General features: G+C 35.6%; 1 protein-coding gene across 4 annotated transcripts in view; it reads left to right on the forward strand.

Moving 5' to 3' along the window:
* NELL2 (neural EGFL like 2) overlaps positions 1–27,642 on the forward strand; it is a 330,775-nt gene that overhangs the window by 55,989 nt on the left and 247,144 nt on the right. For all 4 annotated transcript variants that reach the window (XM_023752259.1, XM_006086713.3, XM_023752261.1 and 1 more), the window contains 3 exons: positions 24,798–24,971; positions 25,064–25,160; positions 27,488–27,560. In XM_023752259.1, coding sequence (XP_023608027.1) covers positions 24,798–24,971; positions 25,064–25,160; positions 27,488–27,560 — 344 coding nt within the window. The remainder of the gene's footprint in view (positions 1–24,797; positions 24,972–25,063; positions 25,161–27,487; positions 27,561–27,642) is intronic.

A 27,642-nucleotide genomic window follows, 5' to 3' on the forward strand; every position in this document is an offset into this window, starting at 1 on the left:
GCAGTTGGACATCCCCCGAGGGGTCCCAGATTGGAGAGGGTGCAGGCTGGGCTGAGGGACAACCCCTCCACCACCAGTGCATGAATTTCGTGCACCAGGCCTCTAGTATGTATATATGTTCTTTGGTTAATCTCTTCCTGTTCCCCCAACCCCCTCCCCTCTGAGATCTGTCAGTCTATTGCAGGCATCCATTGTTCATCAGTTTATTTTGTTCATTAGATTCCACATATAAGTGAGATTATGTGATATTTGTCTTTCTCTGACTGGCTTATTTCACTTATCATAATACTCCCCAGGTCCATCCATGCTATATCAAAGGGTAAGAGTTCCTTCTTTTTTACAGCTGCATAGTATTCCATTGTGTAAATGTACCAATATTTTCCTAAGTACCATTTCTTCACTTTGTAATGGAAAGTTTAAGAAATTTTCTTTGGTAAGTTCTTATTACTTTATTATGTCTCCTTTTACCAATTTTGAAGATGTTGGTATTTCTAAGTTTTAGGGCATAGCAACTTTCTCTGATTACCTTTAAGTCATAAACTTACCATCACTAAATGATTTAATACCTAATCCCATATACAGAACCTATACATGAATGAAGATTATTTTTAGTTATTAGCCTAGAATTCTTTTTTTAAAGAAAGATCGAACCTATAAAACGAATTGTTACAATATAAGTACTTTTTGCAATATAAGTACTTTTGGCAGGGATATTTAGTTTTTGTTCTTCTCCCCCTCATAATGAAGCCTTGTAATTAAACATGACACTGTTAGAGGTTCTACTTTCCTAAGAACATTTTTCCTTAAGAGGATTTTTATATTCTGAATGTTAGGGAAAGGAAAAAAGGCTATTTTTAAAGCATAAATACAGGTTCTCTTTAGTTGCTAGTATGATGTGCTTGCTAAAAACAGAGCCTAAACTTCTCTGACGTTTGAAAAACTGACATTTCTATCTTTATAAGAAACTTTAAGAGGAAGTAGTGTTTTGGCAAAGAAACAAATTAATATTTTTTATTATTTGTCAATATGGTAACTGTAAAATTTATTTGAAAATCCTTTTTGAAAGAGAAGATATTTTTGTGCATTTGTTCATTTATTCAGAAAACATTTAAGTCCTTCAGAATTGAGACACACATGGAAGTTAGAAAACAATTGCATTATAGTCGTAGAGTATGGTCTGCTTAGCAGCGGTTCTCAACCTGTGGGTCGTGACCCCTTTGGCAGTCGAACGACCCTTTGACAGAGGTCACCTAAGACCATCCTGCATATCAGATATTTACATTACGATTCATAACAGTAGCAACATTACAGTTATGAAGTAGCAACGAAAATAATTTTATGGTTGGGTCACAACATGAGGAATTGTATTTAAAGGGCCAGAAGGTTGAGAACCACTGGCTTATGGCCTTTCACCAACTGTCTTGTCATAGCTCTGATCAATCAATCAATCTATAAGTGATGGTTGGGTACATACTATTGCCCTTTCTTGGAGGTGGGTAGCTGTGCCTGATACATTGGGCACAGCAAGGGGTTGTAGCCAAAATTGGTTGAGTTGGGTTTAATTCAAACTTTATTAGTTCCTCAGATGATAACTCTGGGAAAGTCCTTTTCCCTTTTTGAACCCAAATTTCTCAAAGAAGACTATTAATACTCAATTTTGGGGGTTGTTTTGAGGTTGGTGTCATATTTTCTGTCTCTTCTCACTCCTTGCTGTGTTTTTTAAAGTAACATATCCAGTGCTTCTAATCATGTAGTTAATCCATATTCACTGTACAAAATTTGAAAACTATCCTATATAATAAAGAGATGCAAATTGACCCTCACACCCTCACAAGATGGCTGCCTATGACCAGGCTGGCAGGGGTGTTAGTGAGGGACGACCAAATGACTGAATATGCAGGCTGTGTGGGGCGACCAGGCTGGCAGGGGGGTGCAGTTAAGGGCGACCAGGCAGGCAGGCAGGTGAGTGATTAGGAGCCAGCAGTCCAGGATTGTGAGAGGGATGTCCAACTGAGGGTTTAGGCCCGACAGTCAGACATCCCTGAGGGGTCCCGGATTGGAGAGGGTGCAGGCTGCCCCAGGGGGACCCACCCCTCCTCCATTCATGAATTTTGTGCACTGGGCCTCTAGTGGAAATATAAAAGAAAAAACAATATCATAATCACTTTACCAGAATAACCACTATTAACATTTTATTTGTTTCTAATCTTTTAAGATTGCATAAAATTGGAGATTATGACATCATTCTAAATAGATATATTACATTTATTTTCCAAAATTATTAAAATAGATATTTCTGAAATGTGCATTGGTTTTATGATATTTATCATATTGATATTCTGTAATTTATTTTATTAACCTATTTTTGGAAATTTAGATTATTTCTCATTTTTCAGAATTATAATTAATGCAGCAGCACTGTGCACGGCATGAAGTATGTGCTTGATCTCTGATAGTTTCCTTAGGAAAAATTCCAGGAAATGCAATTTGTTGGGTAACTGGTTATAATAGGTTTTTTTTTTCTGCATTAAAAAAATACACATTGTCGAATTAGCCTCAAGAAAACTTGCACCAATGTAAAGTTCTACACACTAAGTATGCAGATGTGAGTTTTACTGTACCTTTGTTAAAAATGAGCATTATCTCATTAAATTTTTTTTCACTTTGAGTTGGCAAATAGTATGTTTCATTTCTTTGATTGCTAGTGAGATTGAACATTTAAAAATAACTTTGCTGTCCTATACATTCTTTTTATAAACATTACTTTTTTATTAGTAGTATTTTCTTAATAGTTTATGAGTTCTTCATATAATGGCTAACAACCTCATATGTGTCATAATTTTTTAACATGGCGTAATTATTTTTTTTCTGTTTGGTTTGATGCCCATTAATTTTACATTTTGTAGTTTTTGTATTCTCGAGATAAAATAATTTTACTTATCCTCATTTAGTCCTCACAACAAACCTATGAGATAACAACTAATATTATCCTCATTTCAGAGATGAGATAATTCAGGCACAGAGGTTAAAAAACTTGACTAAATTCTCATACTTATCAAGTAACAATTAGGCTTTTCACCCAAAGATTGACTCTAATGTTCTATCCTTAATTGTTTATGTCTGTCAGCTAATTATTCCAACTAATTTATTCCTTGAAGATTATTTGTTTAAAAATGGCTCTTCCTAGCCTGTTATTAGGTAGTCTTCCTTTTTTAGATATATTGTTTTCTGTTTATTTTAATCTAACTCTTGAACTCATCTAAAATTTATTTTAGTATAAGAAATGAGGCTCTAAACATTTCTCTCAAACAAGTAATTATTTCAACATCATTTATTTAACTCTTCTCCCTCCCTTCAACTAAAAGTCCTCTCTTTAGCATAAATGGGATCTTCTATTTATGTTAAAAATTATTTTTGGTTTCTCTCTCTTCTGTCTCATCAGTCTGTTAATTTTGGAACTAGTAATATACTTCAGTTTTTTTCATATTATAAATATAGCTTTTCATTTTCTTATTGATTTAAGTGAGCATCATTTATTAATATTAACTCCATCTCATCTATAGTTTTCTTTGCATTAAAGTGTTTGTGGTGATTTTTGATGTACTAAATTCTTTATTGATATGCAGTCAAAGCAATAATTTATATCTCTAAAGGCTGGGATTATGTTAATGAGGTAGTGAAGAAAGACTATGTTATTTTCTCCTCCCAAAAAGAATATAGAGAAGCCAATTAGAAAATGTAAGGGAAATAAGAAAATTTAAAATATCCTATGTGAGAAATGTATCATCTAATATACAAAAGTGAAACAAAATGTAGCATGATTTTGGGCAGCTCTTGGGAAGTAAACAAAAATAATCATCTGTCTTCAAGGCTACTGAATATTCTCCTTTGGATATTGAAGAGCTTGTGTCAGTGCACTCATCCTGAAGAAGAGGTTATCTCAGCACAGTATTCAGCTCTGCAGTGAATACTGCATACACATGCAAATACTGTTGATTAGCTTGTTATTGATCTTTTAATGAGGAGTCTGAAAAGGGGGCAATAGTACACCTGTATTGTAACCTTCCATCTTCATCTGCCCCACTTCATTCAATGAATGATGCATTTTAATATCTTTTTTCCCTGTCTATAATAAGAAAAAGAAATCAACATCTTAAACTTAGATCTAGGAGCATTTGTCTAGTATAATCAGATGAAGGTGGTGGTCTCAGTGCCATTTACCCAGCAACCCATTCTTTCCCCCCTGATTTGTACTGCCAAATGTAATACCGCGTGCATCAGTGCCAAATCCCAAATCCCAATGAAATACCGAGTTTCCATAAATGCTGCGGTTTGTTTTGGGGCCTGTATTCTGGTCCACCGATCTGTTTGTGACCTGCAGCAATGCCACACTACTCTAATGCTGTAGTTTTATAAGACTTGCTATCGATAGTTGAGGTCTCTGTTCTTCCTGTTCACAATTTTTTGCTATGTTTGAAACTTCATTCTTTGGTATATACTTTAGAAATAATTTGGTAAGTTCTATGGAAAAAATCTCATTGGTATTTGTATTGGAATTATATCATATTTATAGGTTGATATATGACACATTAACATTTTTATGATACTCAGTTTTGTTATGATGTGACTTATCTCTCCATTTTCTTTCATGTCTTTTTTTTTTTTTGGTCTTCTGTATAGTTGTCTCCATAAAGGGCATACATATATTTTGTTAGATTTATTCCTAGCAAGGTTATAGGTTGTGCTGTCATTCAGGTGGGATTCTTCTTCTTTTATACTTTCAAATTTGTAAAAGACTTTTAAGTGACTATATTACCAGAAAAATGGATTCTGTTTTGTATCAGAGGTAACAGTCCCATAGTATTTTAATTGCTTTCTCTTTTGTCTTTTGGAGAAAGTTGGACTCTTTGGATGCAACTCAACATCATAAGGAAAATTTTAGAGTGCCATCAAAGTTCACTTAATTCTCTTTTATTAATCTGCCATTTGTTGATATGCACTGACATTTCTGTGATCTTTTCCAAGATGAATGTTGAGGGGTTATTGCAATATATTTAATTCTTTGGTATTAAAACTCTTCTTTTAGTCTTCTGATGTCAATGTGAAACTTCCTTAATGCTCTTCAGGCCTTTGATTGATCACTTAAAATTGTTTTACAAAGGACTCATTTAAAAATTGTAATCATCTATCTATAGTGTATTATCAAGTGACAGAAAGTAGAATTCAGCTTGTTTGTAACTTGTCTTATTTCCTTTAGTTACTGTGAAGCATGTATTTTTAGAAAGCCATGCAAAACATTATTTTGGTGTCCTTATGACAATGGAGTTAATGATATCTCAATTACTTAAGAAATCTTATTTTCTTTGTTCTTATGTACACTTGAGTTCCATTAATCTTGGGGAGGAGTCATATATTTTTGTGGTTGAAAATGTATATTGATGTGTTTTTTAACAGCTGGATAAAAGTCATTCATATTTTGCCTTTTGTTTTCAGTGATTTTATTCATTTAGTCTTTTGAAAAAAGGAGATGATGGACATGCTGTCATATTTCCTTTATACTTTCCCATTTGTTTATTTAAAACTCTAGGTGTAGTAAAATTATATTTGATTATTCTTGAGGAGGCTGAATGCTCCACAGAAAACATGAATTGCTGAATATTTCAGCTTAAATTCATTTAATTTAGCCAGTAAAAATGCCCTGAACAGCACCAAACTGAAGTAAGATATGTATTTTGGGTGAACAACATCTGAACAATTTGATTTTGCAAATGACAAATTTAAACTATATGGAAGCAATAAGCATTATATTTAAATACTTTTGCTAATATGACATGTGAAAAAGTGACTATCATTTCTAAAATTTATTGTTCTTTGAATATTAGTAAATTTGTATTTTTCATATGTTTGTTGGTAAGTTGTTGGTGTCCTGTTTGACAAATGCATTCTAAATATTTTTTCCTTTCTTATATTGGGGGTCTTCTCATTTTTCTTGCTTATTTTTAAGAATTCTTTATATGTTAAAAATGTCAACTTGTATGGAGTAGTCACAGGGACATAAAGTACTGCATAGGGGATATAATATACTAGAGGCCCGGTGCATGACATTTGTGCATGGGGAGGGGGAGTCCCTCAGCCCGACCTGCACCCTCTCCAATCCGGGAGCCCTCAGGGGATGTCCTACTGATGGCTTAGGCCCTCTGCAGGAGGTGACCGGGCTGATCAGGGGAAGGCGCCGCTCCCATCACCCCGCTACTGCTGCCACTGCCAGCCGCCACTGCTGCCAAGGTGTTTGCATCAACATGGACTCCGGTTCCTTCAACAAAAAAATGACAACTTTCTTTAGGCATTTTTAAGATGTCTCTTTCATAGGATATGACATTTCTTACTTTCTTTCTTTTTTTTTTATCCTCACCTGAGGATATTTTTCCATGGATTTTTAGACAGCATGGAAGAGAGAGGGAAAGTGAGAGGGATACTTCAATTGGCTGCCTCCTGCATGAGCCTTGACCTGGGCCCCAGCCAGGGAGGAGCCTGTAACCTAGGTACATGACCTTGACCAGAAATGAACCCAGACCCTGCGGTTCAGCAGGCCAATGCTCTATCCACTGAGGCAAACCGGCTAGGGCAGGATATGACATTTCTTAGCCCCTCCAGCAGCGGACCTTCATTTTTTCCCTCCAGGAATGAGGTGGAAAAACCCTAGATCATGTTACTGGATTTTTATTACCCAAATTACCAAGAACACTGCTAGTGGCATATGGGGAGCTTAGCCAATAAGTGGCCAGAAAGGGTGTTTCCTCTGCAGCTCATGTGCAGAGACGGGACTTCTGGCGTGCTGTGGCTGGCAGGCCCTGTTCTCTGCGGGCCTGCGCCATCCGTGGCTTGCCTCACCACACACACAGTCCCCTCCCGCCCACCTGCATGTGCAGCCTCCTCCTGAGCAGTCGTGACGTTATGGTGTCCCGGACAATTTGCATATTACCTCTTTATAGAATAAAACTAAAAAAAAAAAAAGACCGTACCCTTTTATGTAATGATGTTTACTTTGAATTTATATTAGTTCACACAAACACTCCATCCATGCTTTTGTTCCGGCCCTCCGGTCCAGTTTAAGAACCCATGTGGCCCTCGAGTCAAAAAGTTTGCCCACCCCTAGTCTAGTCACTGAGTTGTACACATTAAATTATTATAATATTGTATGTCAGCTGCAATTGAAAACAATTTTAAAAAAGAATGTCAACTCACTGTCTGTCATATAAGTAGGAGATTTACTGGATTAATGTTTGTTTTTAAATTTAATTTTTTGAAATACTTTTAACCTATATTATAATAAGAGTACAAAGAACTCCTACATCTCCTCTTACCAGATTTCTAATTGGTAATATTTTTAGCTCATTTGCTCTCTCTTATTCTGATATACCTTTTACTGATAATATTTCCTCCATCACCTTTAAATATGCAAAACAAAGATACTCTTTATATAGCCAACATACAACCTTCCAATCAATAAATCAACATTGACATCACAATATGATCCAATCTTCAGACACCATTAAATTGCACCTACTATTTAAATAAATAATGTCTCTTTTTTTCCTTCTTGGTCCAAGATTCTATTCTTTCCATGAATACATTCCATTTGATGGTCATATCTCATAATCTCCTTTAATCTGGAGCAGTTCTAGTCTTTCCTTGTTTTTGGTATCCCTTGTGGTCTTAGAAGTCAGGCATTTTATTCTGTAGGATCACCCTTGAACTGGGTCCATATGATGTTTTCTCATCACTCAGGCCATGCCTTCTTGTTAGGAATACCATGGAAATGATGATTCTTCTCAGTATCACATCTGTAGGCACACTATGTCAATCTGTTTTACTGCTGGTGGTGTTAACCTTGATCACCTGGTCAAGTTGATGACCTTCTAGGTTCTCCACTTGAATAGAATTCTTTAATTTGGATTAGTATTTTTAGGGAAATATTCCCATGTTCTGTTCCTCATTAGACTATCACCCATTTTCCTAAATATTTATTGACTGTTCCCACCTGTATCAGATCCAATTGTTTTTGTAGGGACATAAATAAAATGATAAATTTAGACATTGATACTCATTTTCACTCTTACATTTACTTTCTAGAATTATAAAAACTGATATGTCATGTACAAATATTCTTAAAAACAGTAACGCAAACTTTTAAAAGTGCATGTCAGCATTTAGTATGTTGACCATTATATTTTTCTTTAATGAAAATTATTAGACTGAATGGAAGTCAAAGAAAACATCTTATTTCTATAAGTGTGATTTGCCTAGCTTTTCCACTTTTCTCTTGATAGCTTTATATACAGCATTGCATTCATTGAACTAAAATACCTTTATGAAAATAAAATTAGATTGTATATAAGATTATATTCGAGGCATTATTACTGAAGGGGTTTTACATTAAGCCTGCATGACTGTCCTATTTATGGTTTTTCAAAATTTTCATTTTAGCTAGCTATTGGATTTTCATTTTTTACATTTCTAACAGGTTTAAAATGCATGTTTTCTTCACTTAAAAAAAACTGATTGTTTTCCATCAGTCAGTAACTGAAATATGTATGTAACAAAGTCATTCCAGTCTCCAACTTGTCAGAATTCAAGACCTATTGCAAGAATTTTGTTCAATCACCTTAAGAAAAATAGTGCTTATTTAGCTCTCCATTTCTAAGTAGCTTCCATAATGTAGAGTGATATGAACTATTAAATATAAAAACCCGCATGAATATGTCTGGTGATGTAAAATGAAGATTTGGCAGATTATTATCCTGAGGAGGATTATTCAGTAAAATAGTAAAAACGAGGAAATAGGAAGCTCTCTGGGTGTCTGGACTTTGCCTCTTTTTCTGGTGTCCTCTGTGCCTAGTACAGTCCTTGCCTTATACATGGCCAATAGGTATTGCTGAATGACTGAATAAGAAGTGCAGAGCATCTGCTGATATCAGGTTTCGTGGTAGCTGGATGATTTCTTAGGTGCACTGAAATGTTTCTTTGCATTATAAGCATGAGCACACTTTATTAGGTCCCTGCCCTCGTCAGGCAGTCCTCTAAACACCTAACCATGGATTAATCTCAGTAAGTGCTCATCACAATCCTGAGGCAGGTATCATTATTATCCCTAGTTTACAGATAAGGAAAGGGGGCCCTGAGAGGTTAAGTCTCATGTCCAAGGTTACAAGTGACAGAATCCACATTTGAACCAGGCTATATGGCACCAGAGCCCATTTTCCTAACCACTACCTTGGCAACTTTTCTCTTTGCTTGTTTTATTTTATGTCTTTATGTACATATAGTTGCCATATAACATTGTATTAGTTTCAGGTGTACAATATAATGATTTGATATTGATAGACATTGCAATATGATCACAATAAGTCTAGTTATTATTAGTCACTATACATGGTTCCAAAAATAATTTCTCCTTTTTTCCTTGTGATGATGACTTTTAAGATCTACCCCCCCTGGAAACTTTCAAATTTGCAATACAGTATTATTAACTATAATTACTATGCAGGATTATACTTTATAGCCTCATGACATTTATTTTATAGCTGTATATTTTTACCTTTGACCCCCCTTCACTTATTTTACCTTTCCCTAAACAACTCTCCCAGCAACCACCAATCTGTTCTCTCTCTCTCTTTTTGAGGTTGGTGGTTTTTTTGTGTTTTTGTTGTTGTTGTTTTGTTTTTTAGATTCCACATATAAGTTAGATCATATTGTATTCATCTTTCTTTGTCTGACTTATTCTTTCCATGGCAATATTTTATTCTTTTTTTATGGCTGAAGAGTATTCCATATGGAATACTCTTTATTATTTATTTATTAATCATTGGACACTTAAGTTGTTTCCATATCTTGGCTATTGTAAATGGGGATCACATGTCTTTTTGAATAGTACTTTTGTTTTCTTGAAAAAACTGGTAGTTTTTCATTAGCCAGTAGCTGAAATGTGCATATAACAAAATCAATATCTAGAATTGTAATTGCTGGATCATATGGTGATTTTATTTTTAATTTCTGGGGGAACCACCATACTGTATTCCATAGTGGCTGCACAGTTTACATTCCCACCAGTAGTGTGCTATCTGCTTGTTTTAGAGCAGCACCATGGCCTTCCTACTTTCTTTATAGACAGGGTTAGCACAAGTGTTTCCTAATGCTTTTGAAGACAACAATCATATGTATATATATTTTCCCATTGGGCTTTTTTGTTATATAAAAGTCTTTATTCCGAAGTTTTCTTTCTTACAATTTACTTTATTTCAATAACACCCCCATAACATATCGAAAAGTTGATAGCAGTATAAATAAAGCTGGTGTGGTCTGCATGATTGGGAAAATATTTTGTCTTTTTATTTTTCTAATTGCCTCTTTCTAAATCATTTATGCTACTATTTAATAATAGCTCAAATTCAGGATCAGGGTCTTTTTCATTTCCTCTAGTTGGGGGTGTCTGGTACCCTTTTCAATTGTGAACTCAAAGTAATAGGTTCACTAAGAGCAAAATGTCGCCTCAGTGGGTGACCCATGGATCCTATTGCCTTCTTCTTAGGCTCTTATTTATTCTGAACAATAGAGAAGACACGGTGACCCCTGAAGCATATCAGAGAACAGCTGCTGCAGCGCTGACAGCTTCCTCTCCCCTGTGACTAATTCCTTTCTTTCAAGTACAACCTGCCTGGAACTCCTAGCTGTCGAACATGCATCGGTGCGTTCTCTTTATTGTCTCCCGTAGTTTCAGAATGTGTTACACAGAAAGCTGCTGCAACTTCCTTCACAGGCCCTTCTTATCAGCCTAAAGAATTCCTATTGATTTTGAGGACCTTAGAATATAGCAAATTGTTAGCTCAAGAGGGATATTGAAAACCAGATAAAATGCTGCATGGAATAATGGGGCTTCCTGGGTCTCTGGAGTTTGTCACTCCAGATGGATGTATCTTTAAAAGTATCTTGATCCATTTTTAGATGAAGGTGAAGATGAAAAGTTACCATCTTGAGAATATCATTTTCTTCCCCAAATATTGTTTGTTCTTTGAAATAGTGCAATTGCATGCACACTTTAATACATGTGAGAAACCACCTGAGTATCTGGAAATTGAAGAGAGCATTGGTATATTCTCTTGGGAACACACACACACACACACACACACCCCTCAATTTATTCAAAAGTTTTTCATAATATCCTCCAATTATTTTCAGTATTTATGGAATCTATATTGATATGCCCCCTTTTTTATTCTTGATGTTGGTCTTTTCTGCATCCATTTTTCCTGATTAGTCCTACTAGGATCTTGTCAATTTTATTAGTCATTTGAAAGAGCACTTTTAAGCCACATTTAAAAAAATACTGATTGCTTTGTCATTGCTTTATTCCTGTATATTTATTTTTCCCTAATTGTACTTCTTTTTAGGTTTACTTGTGTTCCTTTCTCCACATTCCTGAGATGAATGCTTAAATCATTGATGTTTATTCCTTTATAAAAATAATTATACTTTCGTGGCTATCCATTTCCCTCACCACAGCATTATATGAATCACATTTTTATGCTTTATTCTTTTAACTTATAATTCAGCTTGAAATATTTCCTAATTTTATTTTTATTTTTTGACCCATGGATTATTTAAAAGTTTATTGCTTAATTTTAAAACATCTCAGGATTCTCTCATCTTTTTATTACTGATTTCTAACTTAATTCTGCTCCTAGGTATGACAATGTAGTGGACATCAGACTACCTTTTCTATTGAGAGAAGTTAAAGAAATAATTTCAGAAATAGAACACATGTATTGTACAAGTATAATATTCAGGTTTATTTGAACAATGGAGCCATGGGACAATGGAGAAATATAAGCGTGCCATAAATTTCTAGCATTTCTTTGTAGATATTTATGGATTTGCTTCTATTCTTAAAGCTATAGGAAGAAATAAACTTGACTAATACTGCAAAATAAAAGAAAGGAAAGAAATAAAAAAATTAAAATGAAGAGACATAAGCTATCACAGTAAGAATATGGCAAATATATCAATGATCCTTCCAGAAGATTTGGTTTTCCTGTGAAAAGACAAATACTCTTACATTGGATTGTAAAGATATGATCCAAGTTTTAATTACTTACAGGGTCACACTCAAAAAAATAGAATTTAAATAAAGGAACAAGAGCAAATAAGTGAAGCAAGTTAAAATTAAAAGAAAGTTGGGATAGTAATGTTATTATCAGACAACTGATTCAAGATAAAATATATTAAGTGACAACTAGGGTTATTTTATATTGACAACAATTTTAATACTTATGAAAAGCAATATGGAACCAAAATATAAATAAAAAAGGATTAAGATATAAAGATAAATAATGGCAAACTGGAATTGTAGTTGGAGATTAGTAAAACTGCATTAGAATTTGACTGATCTAATAGACAAAAATATAATTATAAGAAAAGGATAAAATAATCAATATGATTTAATACCTATAATAGAAATATAGAGATTAAATGTATTAAATAATACTTATACACAACTTCAAATTTAATTCATAAATTTGGATGTAATGAATGATTTTCCATGAAAACACAAATTAGAACACCTGCTCAAGAATGCTAAAGAAAATCTAATACTGGTAATAATAGAGGGATTAGAAAAATTTGTCAAAGAATTAGATTCTTTCATCCTTTCACCCTGAGGTCACCAGACTCTGACTTTATTATTTTTTTAATGTAATGTTTTCAGACATCCAAGGAACAGATAATACTTTGGCTATGTAATTTGTTCCAGAGCGTAGAAAAGAGAAGGGAAGCTTTTCAATTCAGGTGATCTTAATCCTGACTCCAAAATTTGAGGATGGAACACACACACACACACACACACACACACACACACACACCCTCTAATACAATCTCATATATGAATATAGATGTTCACATTATTAAAATAGTAGCAAATGAACTCCAGAAATATATTAAAAATAAAATACCAGGCCCAACTGAGGCCTTTTATATGAATTACATGAATATAACTGTTCTAAACCAAATATTTGCAGTTGTTAAAATTATCTAACAGTAAGCTTGCAAAAATAACTGAAAATCTATATTATAATTAATATGAGGCTTCACTGAGATGGGTGGGTATAGAAACGTGTGTGTGTGTGTGCGCGCGCGCGAGCACGAGTCTGCTTATGCATATATTTTATGAAAGAGAAGTGATACCCATTATTGATGAAATGTGTTGCTAAATGAGTCATCTGTTATCTCTTGCCATATAATGATTGCAGTGATCAATGTGGCTATATGATTTCCAACATTTCCATATAACCCACAACCTGGTGATTCTACCACCTTTTCAACTGTCCCTCACTCACCTACATGTACTCACTTTGGTCTTTTTCAGTTTAAATTGCAGTTCATCTTTAGAATATCTCTAATGTAGAGATGGTCACCTCCTCTGTCCTATTTTATTTTAGTACTTGCATTGAAAAACAAAAACCCTGTTGACTCCATCTCTCAACCTCAGTTACACTCTTGCAGCTGAACTTGGCTATAGAACACAGAACTATGCTGACTGATCTTACTCTACATGCATGATCACTCATCTTAAATGTGCCCTTAATGCTGCCCTATTTTCTTAGTCCATTCACGCTCTCATTCTGCTAGATGACTCTTTCATATCTCTCCTCTTTCCTTACATGTGGAACACCTCCTCCCTCATCCTTGCTTAGCATATAACTTTGTTTCCTAAAAGCAATTGGAAGAGAGCTTCCACAAGCTATTCGCACCACTCATATAAACCCACCTGCATCTTTGCTGACATATTTTCTCTTCAATCTCTCCTTTTAGTTGGGTTTAGCATCCATGACCTAGCAAACACAGGCCACTCCAGCTGCATATTAAATTGCATCTCCTCTGAAGGACATTGCTCCAGGAATTTACTCCTCTTGCATTATTATGTTGCTTCCTCTCTGTTGGATATTTCCTTCATCATGTAAATATGCTATAATATTTAGAGTCTCAAAAACAAAACTGAAAACCAAATCCTAAAATCCTCCATTGACCTAACTTTCCTGTTCAGCGACTGCTCCTCTGTCTGCCTTGCACTGTCTTCAGTTCCCCTCTCACTGTATTGAACCCACTCCAATGAGGCTTTGGCTTTCTCTGCTTCACAAATATGCACTTGTCAAGGTCTCCACTGATGTCCATGTTGCTAAATCCACCCTTCAATTCTGAGTCCTCATGCTGTTGGGCTTTGATTATTCCCTTCTTCAAAACAGGTGCTTTGCTTGGCTTTCATGGCTCGTACTCTTCTGGTTTTGCTCCTCGGTCTCCTGGCTCCCTCCTCCTCCTCACACCTCTAGCATCTGCATGAAGGACTGTTTCAGGGCTTGATGCTTAGATTTCTTCCTTATATCCACTCTTTGTAGGCGAGCTCATTCTGTCTAAAGGCTTTAAATACCATCTCTATGAAATGACTTCCTAATTGTTTCCCTTATCTTGATCTTAGTCGTTGGACTCCAGACTTGTATATCCAGCAACACATCTGAATCTTCACTGGGGTGTTTAATTGGAATGTCAAAAGGTACATGTCAGAAACCAAGTCATCATCCTCTTTCTCAAACTTGTTCTTCACCAGCTCAGTAAATGGCAACTTCTTTCTTCTAGTTGGCTTAGGCTAAAAACCTTGAAATATTTCTTGATTCTGTTTCCCTCACACTGCACATTTAATTCTAAGGAAGTTTTTATTGCTCCCTTGAGAACATCTTCAGAGTCAGACCCTTTTCATCATCTTCCTTGGCTAAGCCATCCCTAGCAATAACCTTCAAAATCATCTCCTTGCTTTAGCCCTTGCAACCTCCCAACCTCCATAAAGTCTATTTCTGACACTACAGTCAAGTTGGTCATATTGGAACTCAATTCAAAACCCCCGCATGGCTTTCTACCTACAGTAGCCAAAGTCATCTTGTTAATGATCTGCCTTCTTGGATTTTTTCTGGTATATGTTTGACCCAATTGCCTACTATTCATTCTCTAGCTACACAGGCTTCAGTGATAGTCCTTGAACTTGCCAGCAGGCCCCTGCCTCAGAGTCATTGCTCTCCTGCAGGGTGTCACTAGATGTCACTTTTTCAATGAGACTTTCCCTGAATCCTTTTTAAAATATCAACTTCCATATTCCTTATCCTCCTTACTTTAATTTTCTTCATAGATTTTATCACCATGTAACCTATTAGTTTTATATATTTTACTCCATTAACTTTATATTTTAATATAAATTCAATGAGGGCTGGTATTTTATATCTTTGGTTTACTTTTCCATTCCCAGCACCTGGAACAAAATCTAGAAAGAAGTAGGCATTTCAAAAACAAAAACAAAAAACAAAACCTGTTGAATGAGTAAATGAGCGAGTGAATGAATGACTATAACAAGTCCCTTTGAAATGTGTATGCCATTTGAACCAGTAATTTCATTTCTAATAATTTATTCCAAGAAGATAACTGCTCAGGCACACAAAGAAACATGTGTTGAAGCATTTTTAAAATATATTTTATTGATTTTTTACAGAGAGGAAGGGAGAGGGATAGAGAGTTAGAAACATCGATGAGAGAGAAACATCGATCAGCTGCCTCCTGAACACCCACTACTGGGGATGTGCCCGCAACTAAGGTACATGCCCTTGACTGGAATTGAACCTGGGACCCTTCAGTCTGCAGGCCGACACTCTATCCATTGAGCCAAACCGATTAGGGCTGTGTTGAAACATTTTTATTAATAATGCAAAACTGGAAATAGTAATAGGAAGTTGGAAATTAAATACATTGTGGTATAGGTATACTGTAGAATACCATGCATCCATTAAAGGGATGTGGCTTTACTTTTATTGACATGGAAAGACATTTGCAGTGTATGGTTAAGTTACAAAGCTTGCAAAATGTCAATATTGATCATTTCTTGACAGCAGGATCATTAGTGATTTTAATTTCCTTGTGTTTTATGTATTCCCTATTTTTCTAAATAACCTATTTATATCAGAAAATTATATATATATATATATATATATATATATATATATATAGATATAAAACAAGTTGTCAAATTTTTCACAAGTACCCATAAGCCTTCACTCTGTCTGCTTATTTTTCCCATAAGGTAGGAATACTTAGCTTAGAGTCCATCAATGGACTTCATGGAGTCTGTGAACCTGTTGTAAAATTTGTAAGCCACATTTCCTACACACTTTTATGTGTGCATTTTCAAATCATTAAAGTAGTCCACATATGTCAGTAGGTCTTCCTCAACCTACACGAGTGTGCTCTTTTTCATTCTTTTTTTAAAATTTTGTTTTATTGCTTAAAGTATTACAAAGAGTAGTACATATGTCTCCTTTTTTTCCTCCTTGATAACATGGAGAAGGCTCAACTTCCTTCAGTCTGCCACTTCTTTTACCATCTTTTTCTCCAGTGTTTCCCTAGTTTCCATCTGCTTCGTCTCAGTAAAAGCTAAGTGGGTTGAGGTTATGAGAAGACCTAGCATTAAGTAGGTGCTAACCTTTATCCAGGGACTTATTTTAACTCCTTAACTCTCATGGGTACTCTTGGCTGAGGAATATCCATTTATTACTAGTGCATTATAATATCTGTTCTTTCTCAATACTTGTATAAGACCTTTCTCAAGTTGTTGTTTCTAAAATATGCACAATGCCATTAAATCCCTCCCCCCTTGGATCATCGCCCAAAGTATTTCTCTTAGAATTTGTATCTTATTGGCCTCATCACTGATAGTAATAAATTATCTCCATTTCATGAGTAGTCATTTTTTCTTTTATTTTATTGTAAACTACGTAGGGTAATAAGATGAAGAGGTAATATCATCATGTTGGATGCCAGGGCTTCAATCATGAATTAATTCCATTTGCTACTGAACTTTCCCTATGGTGATATAATTTTGGCTCCTAGCTATATTATTTATGGAGAAGCTTTGTTATCCTCACTGATCTAGCTACATTCCTCTTCTTGCAGCATGACTTCTATAATAGCAATATAATTAGTTTTGAAATAGTTCAGTTAATTTTCACAATAATGTGTTTATTACTGGACATCACTAAGCTTCAGTGTTATTTGGCCTTCTTCGTTGTTATAGTCTCAGTGCTCTTAGTAAGTATTTGCTGGAATAAATGAACTAATAAATCATAGATTTAAAAAACCCTCCTCTCTTTATGCTCTAATATAAGGAATTTTTTTGTTTTATGAAAATGAAATGGCCTCATGAAGTCATGAGTTGTTAGTCACTGGATGTATTCAAATAAACTGGATGGCCATTTGATGGGAATATCATGGACGAGGTTCAAGCATTGATATTTGGGTAGATTCTCATTAGACTACTTTATGTTTGAAATTCAGGTTTGTTTCAGTTAAAATCCACCTTGAAAATTTGCTGATGTTTACATAGCATGAATAGATATGTCATAGGAAGTCTAAATCATGATAATGACCTGTATGGAGTGCTTACTCTTCTCAGGAGCTGTGCAAAGTAATCATCTACATCACTTGTTTCATTGAATTCTTACAATCTTACCTAATAATAGACAAACATGTAAATTGACTGTACCTTCACTATGCTAACAGCCAATCAGGAGAGTATGCAAATTAACCTAACAAAGATGGCGGTTAATTTGCATACATAGTCTCCAAGTGGTGGAGCAAAGCCTGACGGCCCAGGCCTGTGGAGCAGCGAAAGCCTCACGGCTCTGGGGCTGGCTCCAGCCGGAGCCCGGCCAGAGCGAAGGCCTGGGTGCTGGGTGCCGGAAGAAAACTGGTGCCAGCAGCCAGGGGAAAAGAAGGCCTATTGCACGAATCTCTTTGTGCAACAGGCCTCTAATGATTATATAAGGGTACAACTCTTATTCCTATTTGATAGGGGAGGAAACTGAGGCTTGGGGGAGATTTTTAACTTTCCAGGTTAGTAAACTGTGGAGAGAGGATTAAGATTCTGAGGTCTTTTAAATTGCTGCATTATAGTGCCTTGCTGATGACCAAATACCATTAAAAATAAACAAAATTATTTAACAGAAACAGAATCAATGTGGTTCTAATGAGGGATGCCAAAAAACACGTTTTTCTCCCAACTCTCCCATCTCCCCCAACATCTGAGGGAATCCTTGGAAGTAGCAAGGTAAACAGTCCATTTTCTATGACAAATGAACAAATCCACTAACAATAATTTTGGCTCTACCACTGGACTCCACTTTTCCCATTTCATTGGTTATGCTAGGACCCCCATAATACTAATTGTCTCACTTAAAAGGGTATTCAAAATGCTTGTTATTCACAGAATTGGCTATCAGAGGCTGGACTTTATAAGTGATGCCTAATTGAGATTATTGAAAAATACTAATAGTTACTGTTTATTGAGTTCTTACCATGTTTCAGACACCCTGCTTTATATGGATTATCACAATGAGTTCTCATTTGACAGATGAGGAAAATGAGACAGTGAGAGATCAGGTCATAGGTAGTGAGAGGCGGATCTGGGTTTTTAGTTCCAAAGCCCGTGCATATAACTCCTTTGCAATTGTGCCATCCACGAACTACCCTAAAGCTGTATTTGACACTAGAAGTGCATGTGGCTTTTTTTCAGGTGACTAATTTACAACTGACTTATAGTTTAATGCACTGAGATGATCTGATCTTTTTTTCTATTTAGGTTTCAGTTAAGGCAGCAGAAAAATTCTCATCTCATGTTGTGAGCAACCTTTTTGTCAGATGAGAGGTGACCTTATTTTTATCCTTTGATCTTGAGTTACAAAGGAGATTGTTGAAATGAATGATGCCCTGCCACTGCTGCCTACTTCTCTGAAGTCTAATCTTAAACTAGTATGTATTTCTGTCCATGCAAAAGATGAGTGAGTAACAAGGCCATAACTTATTATAAAGGGGGAACTTTATTTCTGATTTTAGTTGCCCCCCAAAATTATGAATAACAAATCAGGGAGACACGATATGTTCAAGTGTGACAAATTATATTCTTGGGATTTAAAACGTGACTTTTAAGGGAGTACATGCTCATTAAAGATTAAAGGGAAAATAAAGGACAATACAAAGAAGGTTAAAAAAAAATCACTCATACCTCCATCACTCAATCACTTTTTAAAATGTTGATACATTTTATTCGCATTGCATATTTTTCCCATGATCAAAGGGTAATAGATCAGTTGGGGTTCTCAGTTGTAAAGAGACTTTGGAGGTGGTGGCTGGGAGGGCAGCGGACAGAGCTGATGGGAGCCTGAGGCACCAGAATTGGGAACAAGCAGTAACTAGAGGCTCCCTGGCGGGCCAGCAAGCAGGAAGCAGGATGCACAGTGACCTTAAAGGAGCTGACTGGATGCTGCCGCCCCTGCACAATGCAGGTTCTTTCCCGCTCTTCCTGGCTGCGCTCCATTATGCTTCTGAGTCTTGAGAAAGTGTCTGATTGCTGGGGTGTGTCATGGGCCTGCCCCTGGCTGTGCCCTGGGAAGAGGGAGGATTTGACCTCTTTGCTTTTTGAAATGAGAAAGATAGCTCATGTGCTGTCTTGATCGAGCGTTTTGTTTGTGCACAGTAATGTTCCAAGTGCTTTCTTAAATGAACTCTTTCAGATCCTCACAGAAATCCTTTGAGGCAAGTACCATTCACATCGTCATATTACAGCTGAGTAACCAAATGAGGTAGAGAGAGAAGTGGCTCGCCACTGCTATGGGGGGTGCAGGGATGTGAACCCTCAGGCTTTAGGGCCTGAGTGTGTAACCACTCTATTCTACTGGGCCTGTGGGCAGTAGGGGGAGGGGAAGCAGGCCTGCCTCCCACTGAGATGGCACCAGTGGGGGACAGTGGAGTTCCAGAAGAGAATATGGTTGTTACTAGAACAATGATTCATTAAAATAAGCCCAGTGTTCATTGCAGATACTTTTAACTTATACTAGTAATTATGCAATAATCATATTTTCCTGTGTTTTAATGTCTTCATACAAGTTTATTCATCTTCTAGTGACTGGTTTTGAAGATATGGATCAACTTCTTTTCAATCTGTTTTTCTTATTTTAATGAGGGCTCACTTTAGTTGAATACTAACCATGTGCTAGACACACTTTTAAGTGTTTTACATTATTGTTTATGTTTGTCTTTATTAAATGTTTTTGTGTATTATGCATTTTTTGGACACCCTGTATATCTATTTCATTTCTAAAAAAGCTGAATGAATGATGCTAATGACTGTTGGTCAAATATTTAACTTTTGAAAGGTTGTTCTTGTTTATAGGGACATAGTGTCAGCCTTATTGCTATGAAAGGTTAGTTTAGTGTCTCAAGTTCAGGAATTCAATATAGGTACCATTTCTAATAATAGCTAGAGGAGAACAGCAATAATAGGATTTACGCCTCAGTGGGTTAAGAACTGACAAGTATATAGCAATAGGCCACTGTGTTTGCTGATGTTATTTTTTAAAAAAATGCAAATACCTCTCTCACATTATAGAATTTACTAATTGAATTAATTAAATAATGAATACTTGTTATCAAATAATAATATAGAAAGGATTCTGTTCTTGACTACATGGTTTATTTTGAATCTTAAAGTAGAATTGTACTATATATATTACATTAAAAATTAATATGTAATTAAGAAAATTCAAGGATTTAAAAATATGTGAAATGTCCTTCACAATCTTTCCCCTTAGTCGTATCCCCACTGAGGTAACTATTCTTAACATTTGATATGTTCTTCTTGATTTTTTCTTCTGTAAACACACACATAGTTTTTGCAAACAAAATGGGATACTATATAATTTTTTTGTTGTTTACTTAATAGTAAAGTATGGCATTGTTTCATTTCTGAACATCATTCTTTTATAGAGTGGCACAGTGTTTTAGAATATGAATTTATCATAATTACTCTGAGTGAATAGTTGGCATTTTATCAGGTTTTTAGTATTTTAAATAAATCTTTAGGCAGAACCTTCTGCATGCATCATTGCTAATTTGTGCTGTTATTTTGCATAGATTTTTAGATTTGAAATTATGATTTAAAGTGTATGCACATTTAATATATTGATAGTTTTACCAAAATGCTTTCAAGAAGTCCCTGTAAATTTATTTTGCCACAAATAGTGTACCAGAGTGTTTATTTTTCTACATTTTTATTGACACTAGATATTATTATTTTTTATTATTGCTTATCTGATTGGTAAATCCATTAAGTTGCTTTTTCTTATTGATTTGCAGGTACTTTTCATTAACCTCTGATTTATCATGTATTTAACCTTGTCTCATAGAATGTCATTTGTTGTGTAATTTTATTCTTTCTGTTGAGAATTCTTTGAATGTTATGCAGTTGACATGTAATTAATCGATGTTTTAATTTATGGTTTCTGTTTTATTCTAATTTCTTACCTCTTTCAATTATGGCTAATTTCTACCATCTACAGATTATTCCCAGCAGAATACAAAAATGTGTATTAGTAGTTCTTACCAACTGAAATTTCTTACCTTGACAGTGTCTTTCAATAGCTACCCTCCCGAGGTGTCCGTACTTGTTATCTCTTACTTCTCTCTGCCCGTTCTCTCTGGAGCCTACTTCAAGAAAGCTTTATTTTCCATAGAATTTTCTGAAATAGCTTTAGGGTCACCAGAAACCCGTTTTGTTAAATCCAGTGGTTCCGCCTTTATCTTATTTGACCTATTAGCAGCATTTGAAACAGTTCATTACTCCCTCTTCCTTGAGGCATCTCCTTCATCACCAGGCCTTTGGGATACCACTGTCATTTTTCCTCCCCTACTCTCACTAGCTACATTTACTGTTTTTTTTTTTGCTTGTTTTTGCTGGTTTCTCCTCAAAATGTTAAAGTGTCCTTTCATTTATAATAATTTCCAAGGTATTCCCTGTGCCTTGATGGCTTTCAATACAATCTGCATGCCTATAACTCCCCACATTTTTATCTCCATTATGGACCTTTTTCCACCTCAGACATGTCCTCTTTTTTTCTTCATTCTGGAATATAAAGCTCTTTTTAATTAAAGTATAGTTGACATATATTATATTGGTTTCAGGTGTAAAACATAGTGATTTGACATTTGTATACCTTACAAAGTGACCACTGCAAGAAGTCTAGTAACCATCTGTCATTGTACAAAGTTATTACAATATCGACTATTTTTCCTATGCTGTACTTTACATACCTGTGACTTATGTTATAACTCTAACTTAGAGGATATTGTGGGGAGTGAAATAAATCAGAGAAAGACAACTATTATATCATTTCACTTTTATATGTGACCTAAAATAAACTAATGAACAAACAAAACAGACTCATAGATTCAGAAACATAACTTAGTTGCTAGAGGATTGGGCAGTGAAGGGGGTAAAAAGGTGGAGGGGATTAAGAGGTACAAACTTATAGTTCTACATGTCCTCTTGAGTGTTCATGAGGTTCCTTAAACATAACACATCTAAGTTTAAAACTTGATTCAAATGATCTTACTTTTTCTTCATTTCAGGATGTATTGATTTCTTCTTCATTTTTGCTGGATATAGGATTCTTAGCTGACAGCTTTTTCTTTCATCACATAAAAACTATGTGCCACTTCCTTAAGTCCACTACCATTCTAATTTCTTTTCCCCATATTTACAATGTATTGATTTTTTTGTCTGCTTTTAACATTTTGTATTTGTTTTTATAATTTTAATTATGATGAGTATTTTTAAAAATTGATTTTGTTTGGGGTTTGCTTACATTCTTGAATATGTGAATTTATGTCTCTTGCCAAATTTGAGAAGTTTTCAGTCATTGTTTAGTCAAGTACTTTTTCAGTCTACCCTCTTTCTCCTCTTTTATGGACTCTAATTATATAAATCTTAGATCTTTTGTTATAGTCTCACAGGTCTCTGACACTTTCTTCATTTTCCCCCCAGTCTATTTTCTTTCTATTTGTTCAGACTGAGTAATTTTTATCTTTCAGTCAACTGATCTTTTCTTGGTGCCCTCCATTCTACTGGTTGCCTATCCTTTGAGCTTTTTATTTGTTATATTTTTAATTTTAAAACTTTCATTTGATTATTTATTTGGTTCTTCTCTTTCTTTGCTGAGGCTTTCTGTTTTTTCCTTGTTTCAAGTGTGTTCAAATATATTTGTTATTGCTTTTTTAAAGAATATTTTTATTGATTTCAGAGAGAAGGGAGAGGGAAAGAGACATAAAACATCAATGATGAGAACCACTGATCAGCTGCCTCCCACATACCCGCTCCTGGGGTGATCCTGCAACCCAGGCATGTGCCCCTGACCCGAATTGAACCTGGCATCTCCCCCCGCCTTTTCATAGGCTGACTCTCTATCTACCAAACCAAATAAGCTAGGGATGTTATTGCTTTTTAAAAATATATTTTTACTGATTTTGAGAGAAAGAGAGTAAGGGAAAGGGAGAAGGGAGAGAAAGATAGAAACATTGATGAGATAGAAACATCTATAGGCTGCCCCCTGCATGCCCCCTGATGGGGATCGAGGTCACAACTCAGGTATGTGTCCTGTTGGGAAATCCAACCGAGGACTTTTTTGGTGCATGGGTCAAGGTTCAACTGAGCAACATTGACAGGCTGTTAATGCTTCTTTTTATCAGTGATTCTATAAAATGTTTGTCAGGTAATTTAATATCTCTGTCATCTTGCTGTTAATATCTATTGATTGTCTTTTTGTCATTAATTTGACATCTTTTTGTTCTTGGTATGGCATATGATTTTCAATTTAAACCTGCTCATTTTTGCATCATGTTCTGAGACTTGGATATTATTTTAACTCCTTGTGTTAGATTTCGCTGACACTGCTCTGTGAGAGGATGGGAGAGTGCCTTCTTGTTACTTACATGTGGAGGTAGAAGTCCAAGTTCCCCGTTTGGCCTTCTGTTGAGAACTGAGAGGGAGCTTCTAATATTTCTGGGTGGGAGTGAAATTTCCAACTCCCCTCATGGTCTCTACTGACACTGTGGTAGAGAGGGTCTTATTACTGCTGTGTGGTTGAAAGTCCTGACTCTACTAAGCTTCCCCTGACACCATCACAGTTGGGAGCGGGCAGTGTGCTTTGTTACTACCAGATAAGGATACGAGACCAAGCTCCCACTCATGTGGTCTCCACTGATGCCGTGGGGAGCTTTATGACTGGCCAGCTGGGTTAAAAGTCTTGGTTCTCTACTTGTTCTCTCTCACCACCCTACTGGAAGTGTTGAGTACATCATTTTTGCCTCAAGAGGATGGAAACCTAATGTCCCCACTTGGCATTTGCTGACAGGGTTGAGGGCATGACTACTTTTTTTTTCTTTGGTGTTTGACTAGAATAGAGTGATTGTTCTCTAAAAACTTTTGTCTTGCTAGTCTTCATCTTTTCTGGTAGTTTGGCTAGGGAGAGCAGGCTTTTACTTTTATTTATTTTCCATTTTCTTTCTTTCCTTTTTTTTTGTATTGCATCTGTTGGTATTTTCAGGTTGCTGGCTTCTTCAGTTCCAAGTCTGAATATATGAGGCAAAAAGAAAACCTAGGAAACTCACCATTGTTTGGTTCCTCAGGTCCTGAGGTCCCTCACTGTTTTCTCTCCTCCATCTTTCAGACTCTTCTTATGTTTGTTTTATAATATAATGTGTGGTTGTACTTAGTGGGAGGGATAGGAAAAGCATATCTACTCCATCTTTCTGGAAGCAGGAATCATGTCAGTCACATTTGAACTTAACTTTCAATGGGCTCCATACGGCTCTTCCCTGTGCAGGTACCTGGAACTGGAAAGCAGCGGCCATCGGAATGAAGTCAGACTGCACTACCGCTCTGGCAGTCACCGCCCGCACACGGAAGTGTTTCCGTACATTTTGGCTGATGACAAGTGGCACAAGCTTTCCTTAGCCATCAGTGCCTCCCATTTGACTCTACACATCGACTGCAATAAGTAAGTGAAATGTTCTCAGTTCAGGAAATGGAAGATGCTAAGAAATAACTGCTAACTTACACCACTTATCTGATGTTTCTATTTTTTTCCAGAATATATGAAAGAGTGGTGGAAAAGCCCTCCACAGACTTGCCTGTAGGCACAACGTTTTGGCTGGGACAGAGAAATAATGCACATGGATATTTTAAGGTATCCTTTGACTAAAGTCTGATCATAAAGTATAAATACAAATGCTTTCTCATGAGTTTAGAAAAATTCATTTTGCTTTTTATGGTGATAAACAAGATAATTTTACTTATGTAGATTTTTCTATTTGTGTTTTATTTCTTCTTTTCTTTTAGCTGGCATGATATTTAGCTGATGAACACTATCTTCTCTTTTTTCCCTAATGAGTTTGATCTTTAGACATTATATAGAAGACCACAAGGCTGAAATCAGGGCAGTTAACATACCATTCTTGAAATTAGACATTCAAAGTAATAAAAGCCTAAAATATTAGTATACAAATAAACTCTCCCCCACTGAAGTATAACTTTTGATGATACTTTCACAGGGATGTTATTAATAAAGGATTGAAAGCTTTTTAATATTCACTATTCATGGGCTCCTTATACACCAGAAAGCGAGAAAGGAATATATATATATATATATATATATATATATATATATATATGCACAAATCTACCAAAAGTAGAAAGCAACCATAATTTATATCTTCTTTTTAGTGTCTACTTAGACACACACTCTGTAGAATCTCACATTGTAGAGGATCTAAAAGACATACCTTTTAATTATCTGTCTTTAAAGGATGAAGAAATAAAGTCCAGAGTATTTCTTGACTGTAAGCCCATAAGTATAATCATTTCCCCCCAGTGACTATGATATAGAAGTGACCTGGCAAATGGCTGTTAAATAAAAGAATGACAGGGGTGTGTGTCCAACTCGTGAATTTTTAGGTAGACTAGGTACCAATAACTTTACAAATGTATTTTAAGCAAGGTTTATAATCCTAGAGAGGTGTTTTTAAAAGTTAAACATTGTCTGTTACCTGGGAACCAGGTGCTTTGAATATGTTATTTCATCTCTCCTAGGCATGCTGGCTTTGATGCATAGACTTTTTGTCCTCTTTTACATATGCATAAGCCTGCTCATAGAGCTTAAATAGCTTCTCCGAAGTTAGTCATGGGGAATTGGTCCCATTTTTGCAAATCCTGAAAATTCAATGCTGTTTTCCTCTGTAAGGGATTGCAAATGTGTGCTGTTAGTGCCAAGTCTCTTCTCTATTTAATCATAACAGTCTTTCCCGTGGAGCCCAGATGTGGTCTCAGAATCCTTCTCAGACATTGATTATGTGACTACTCTAGGGATCCTGCTTTTTATTGCAGATTCTGAATGGTGCCTACTAGAATTGTGCAGTACGCATGCACACAATGACTTTGTTCTTATGTTGCCTCCTCCAAGTGATAGGAGTTTGTATATAAATTGCCTCCTTAATCTAAATCCAAACAGACAACAGATCCAGCCATTGCCACAGTACACTAAAATATTTATCATTCACATTGGCATTCTTTTTGTACCACACTATTAATCAGATTAAACATGTAGGAGCTACTTGCTAAATCTGTGTTCAAAATTGTCTTGAAAATATGTTGGTACTATCATTCCTGTCATTAGACATTCTGTTTGCATTTTTCAAAGAGATAAGGTGAAATATTAATAAGAGAAAATATATAAAACTGGTGCAGGAAGAGAGGAGGGTGGTGGGTGAGAGGGGCAGCTGGAGTGTGTCTGATGAGGTCATTCCTGAAATACCATTTGACCTTTGCTTTAAGAGTTCAAAAGCTGGAAGCTGATTATACCTTAATGACTAAGGACGCATGTAAATTTTTCCTATAAACATGTAATAGGGCCTTCCTTCTGTGTAAGATGTGTTATTTTCAGCCAGCATTTAAAACAAATTCATGCTAAACTTTCTGTACTCTGAAGGACTCGTCACTGAGTCTTGCATAGCTGTTTAATTTATCTATTGTCCTTTTTGAGTTGAGAAAAGTTTCAAAAGATTGCTCTGAAAAATGAGAAATGCTCAAATGATCATTGCTTTCATAACTAGTTTTTCTATTCTTTTCTCTTGATGATTGCAGTTTAAAATTAGTATTAGTTTCACTGTTGGTGAAACCAGAAATGAGTTTTAGGTTGATTTTTAAAGGTCATTTTCAAGCCTTACTTCAGTGGCTTACTACAGATAACTTCTCAAAACATTGCCTCTTAATCATATCTTGACATTTGATCTTAGAGGTTTCAAAAATGTTATCAATAAGAGAGTCCATGGGTAATCATCTATTTTTCCTTATGTATTTCTTTCCCTTTGGTTTGAAGTCAAAACAATATATTAAAAAAGATTTTACTCAGGGATTTTGATGATTCTGTCCTGTGATGTTTTCCTTCATGAACTTGACTGTTGAACATAATTTGAATAGATGAAAGTAATGTTTTCTTCTTTAATTTTTCACACACAGGGAATAATGCAAGATGTGCAATTACTTGTCATGCCCCAAGGATTCATTGTTCAGTGCCCAGATCTTAATCGCAGTAAGTCCATTAGTTTTTGCACTGTGTGATTAAGGGTGTGCTTCTTGCTTAATTTTGTCCAGGTTGTCAGTGTGAAATTGGA

The sequence above is a fragment of the Myotis lucifugus genome, unplaced genomic scaffold (assembly GCF_000147115.1).
Source record: "Myotis lucifugus unplaced genomic scaffold, Myoluc2.0 scaffold_30, whole genome shotgun sequence".
Classification (NCBI taxonomy): domain Eukaryota; kingdom Metazoa; phylum Chordata; class Mammalia; order Chiroptera; family Vespertilionidae; genus Myotis; species Myotis lucifugus.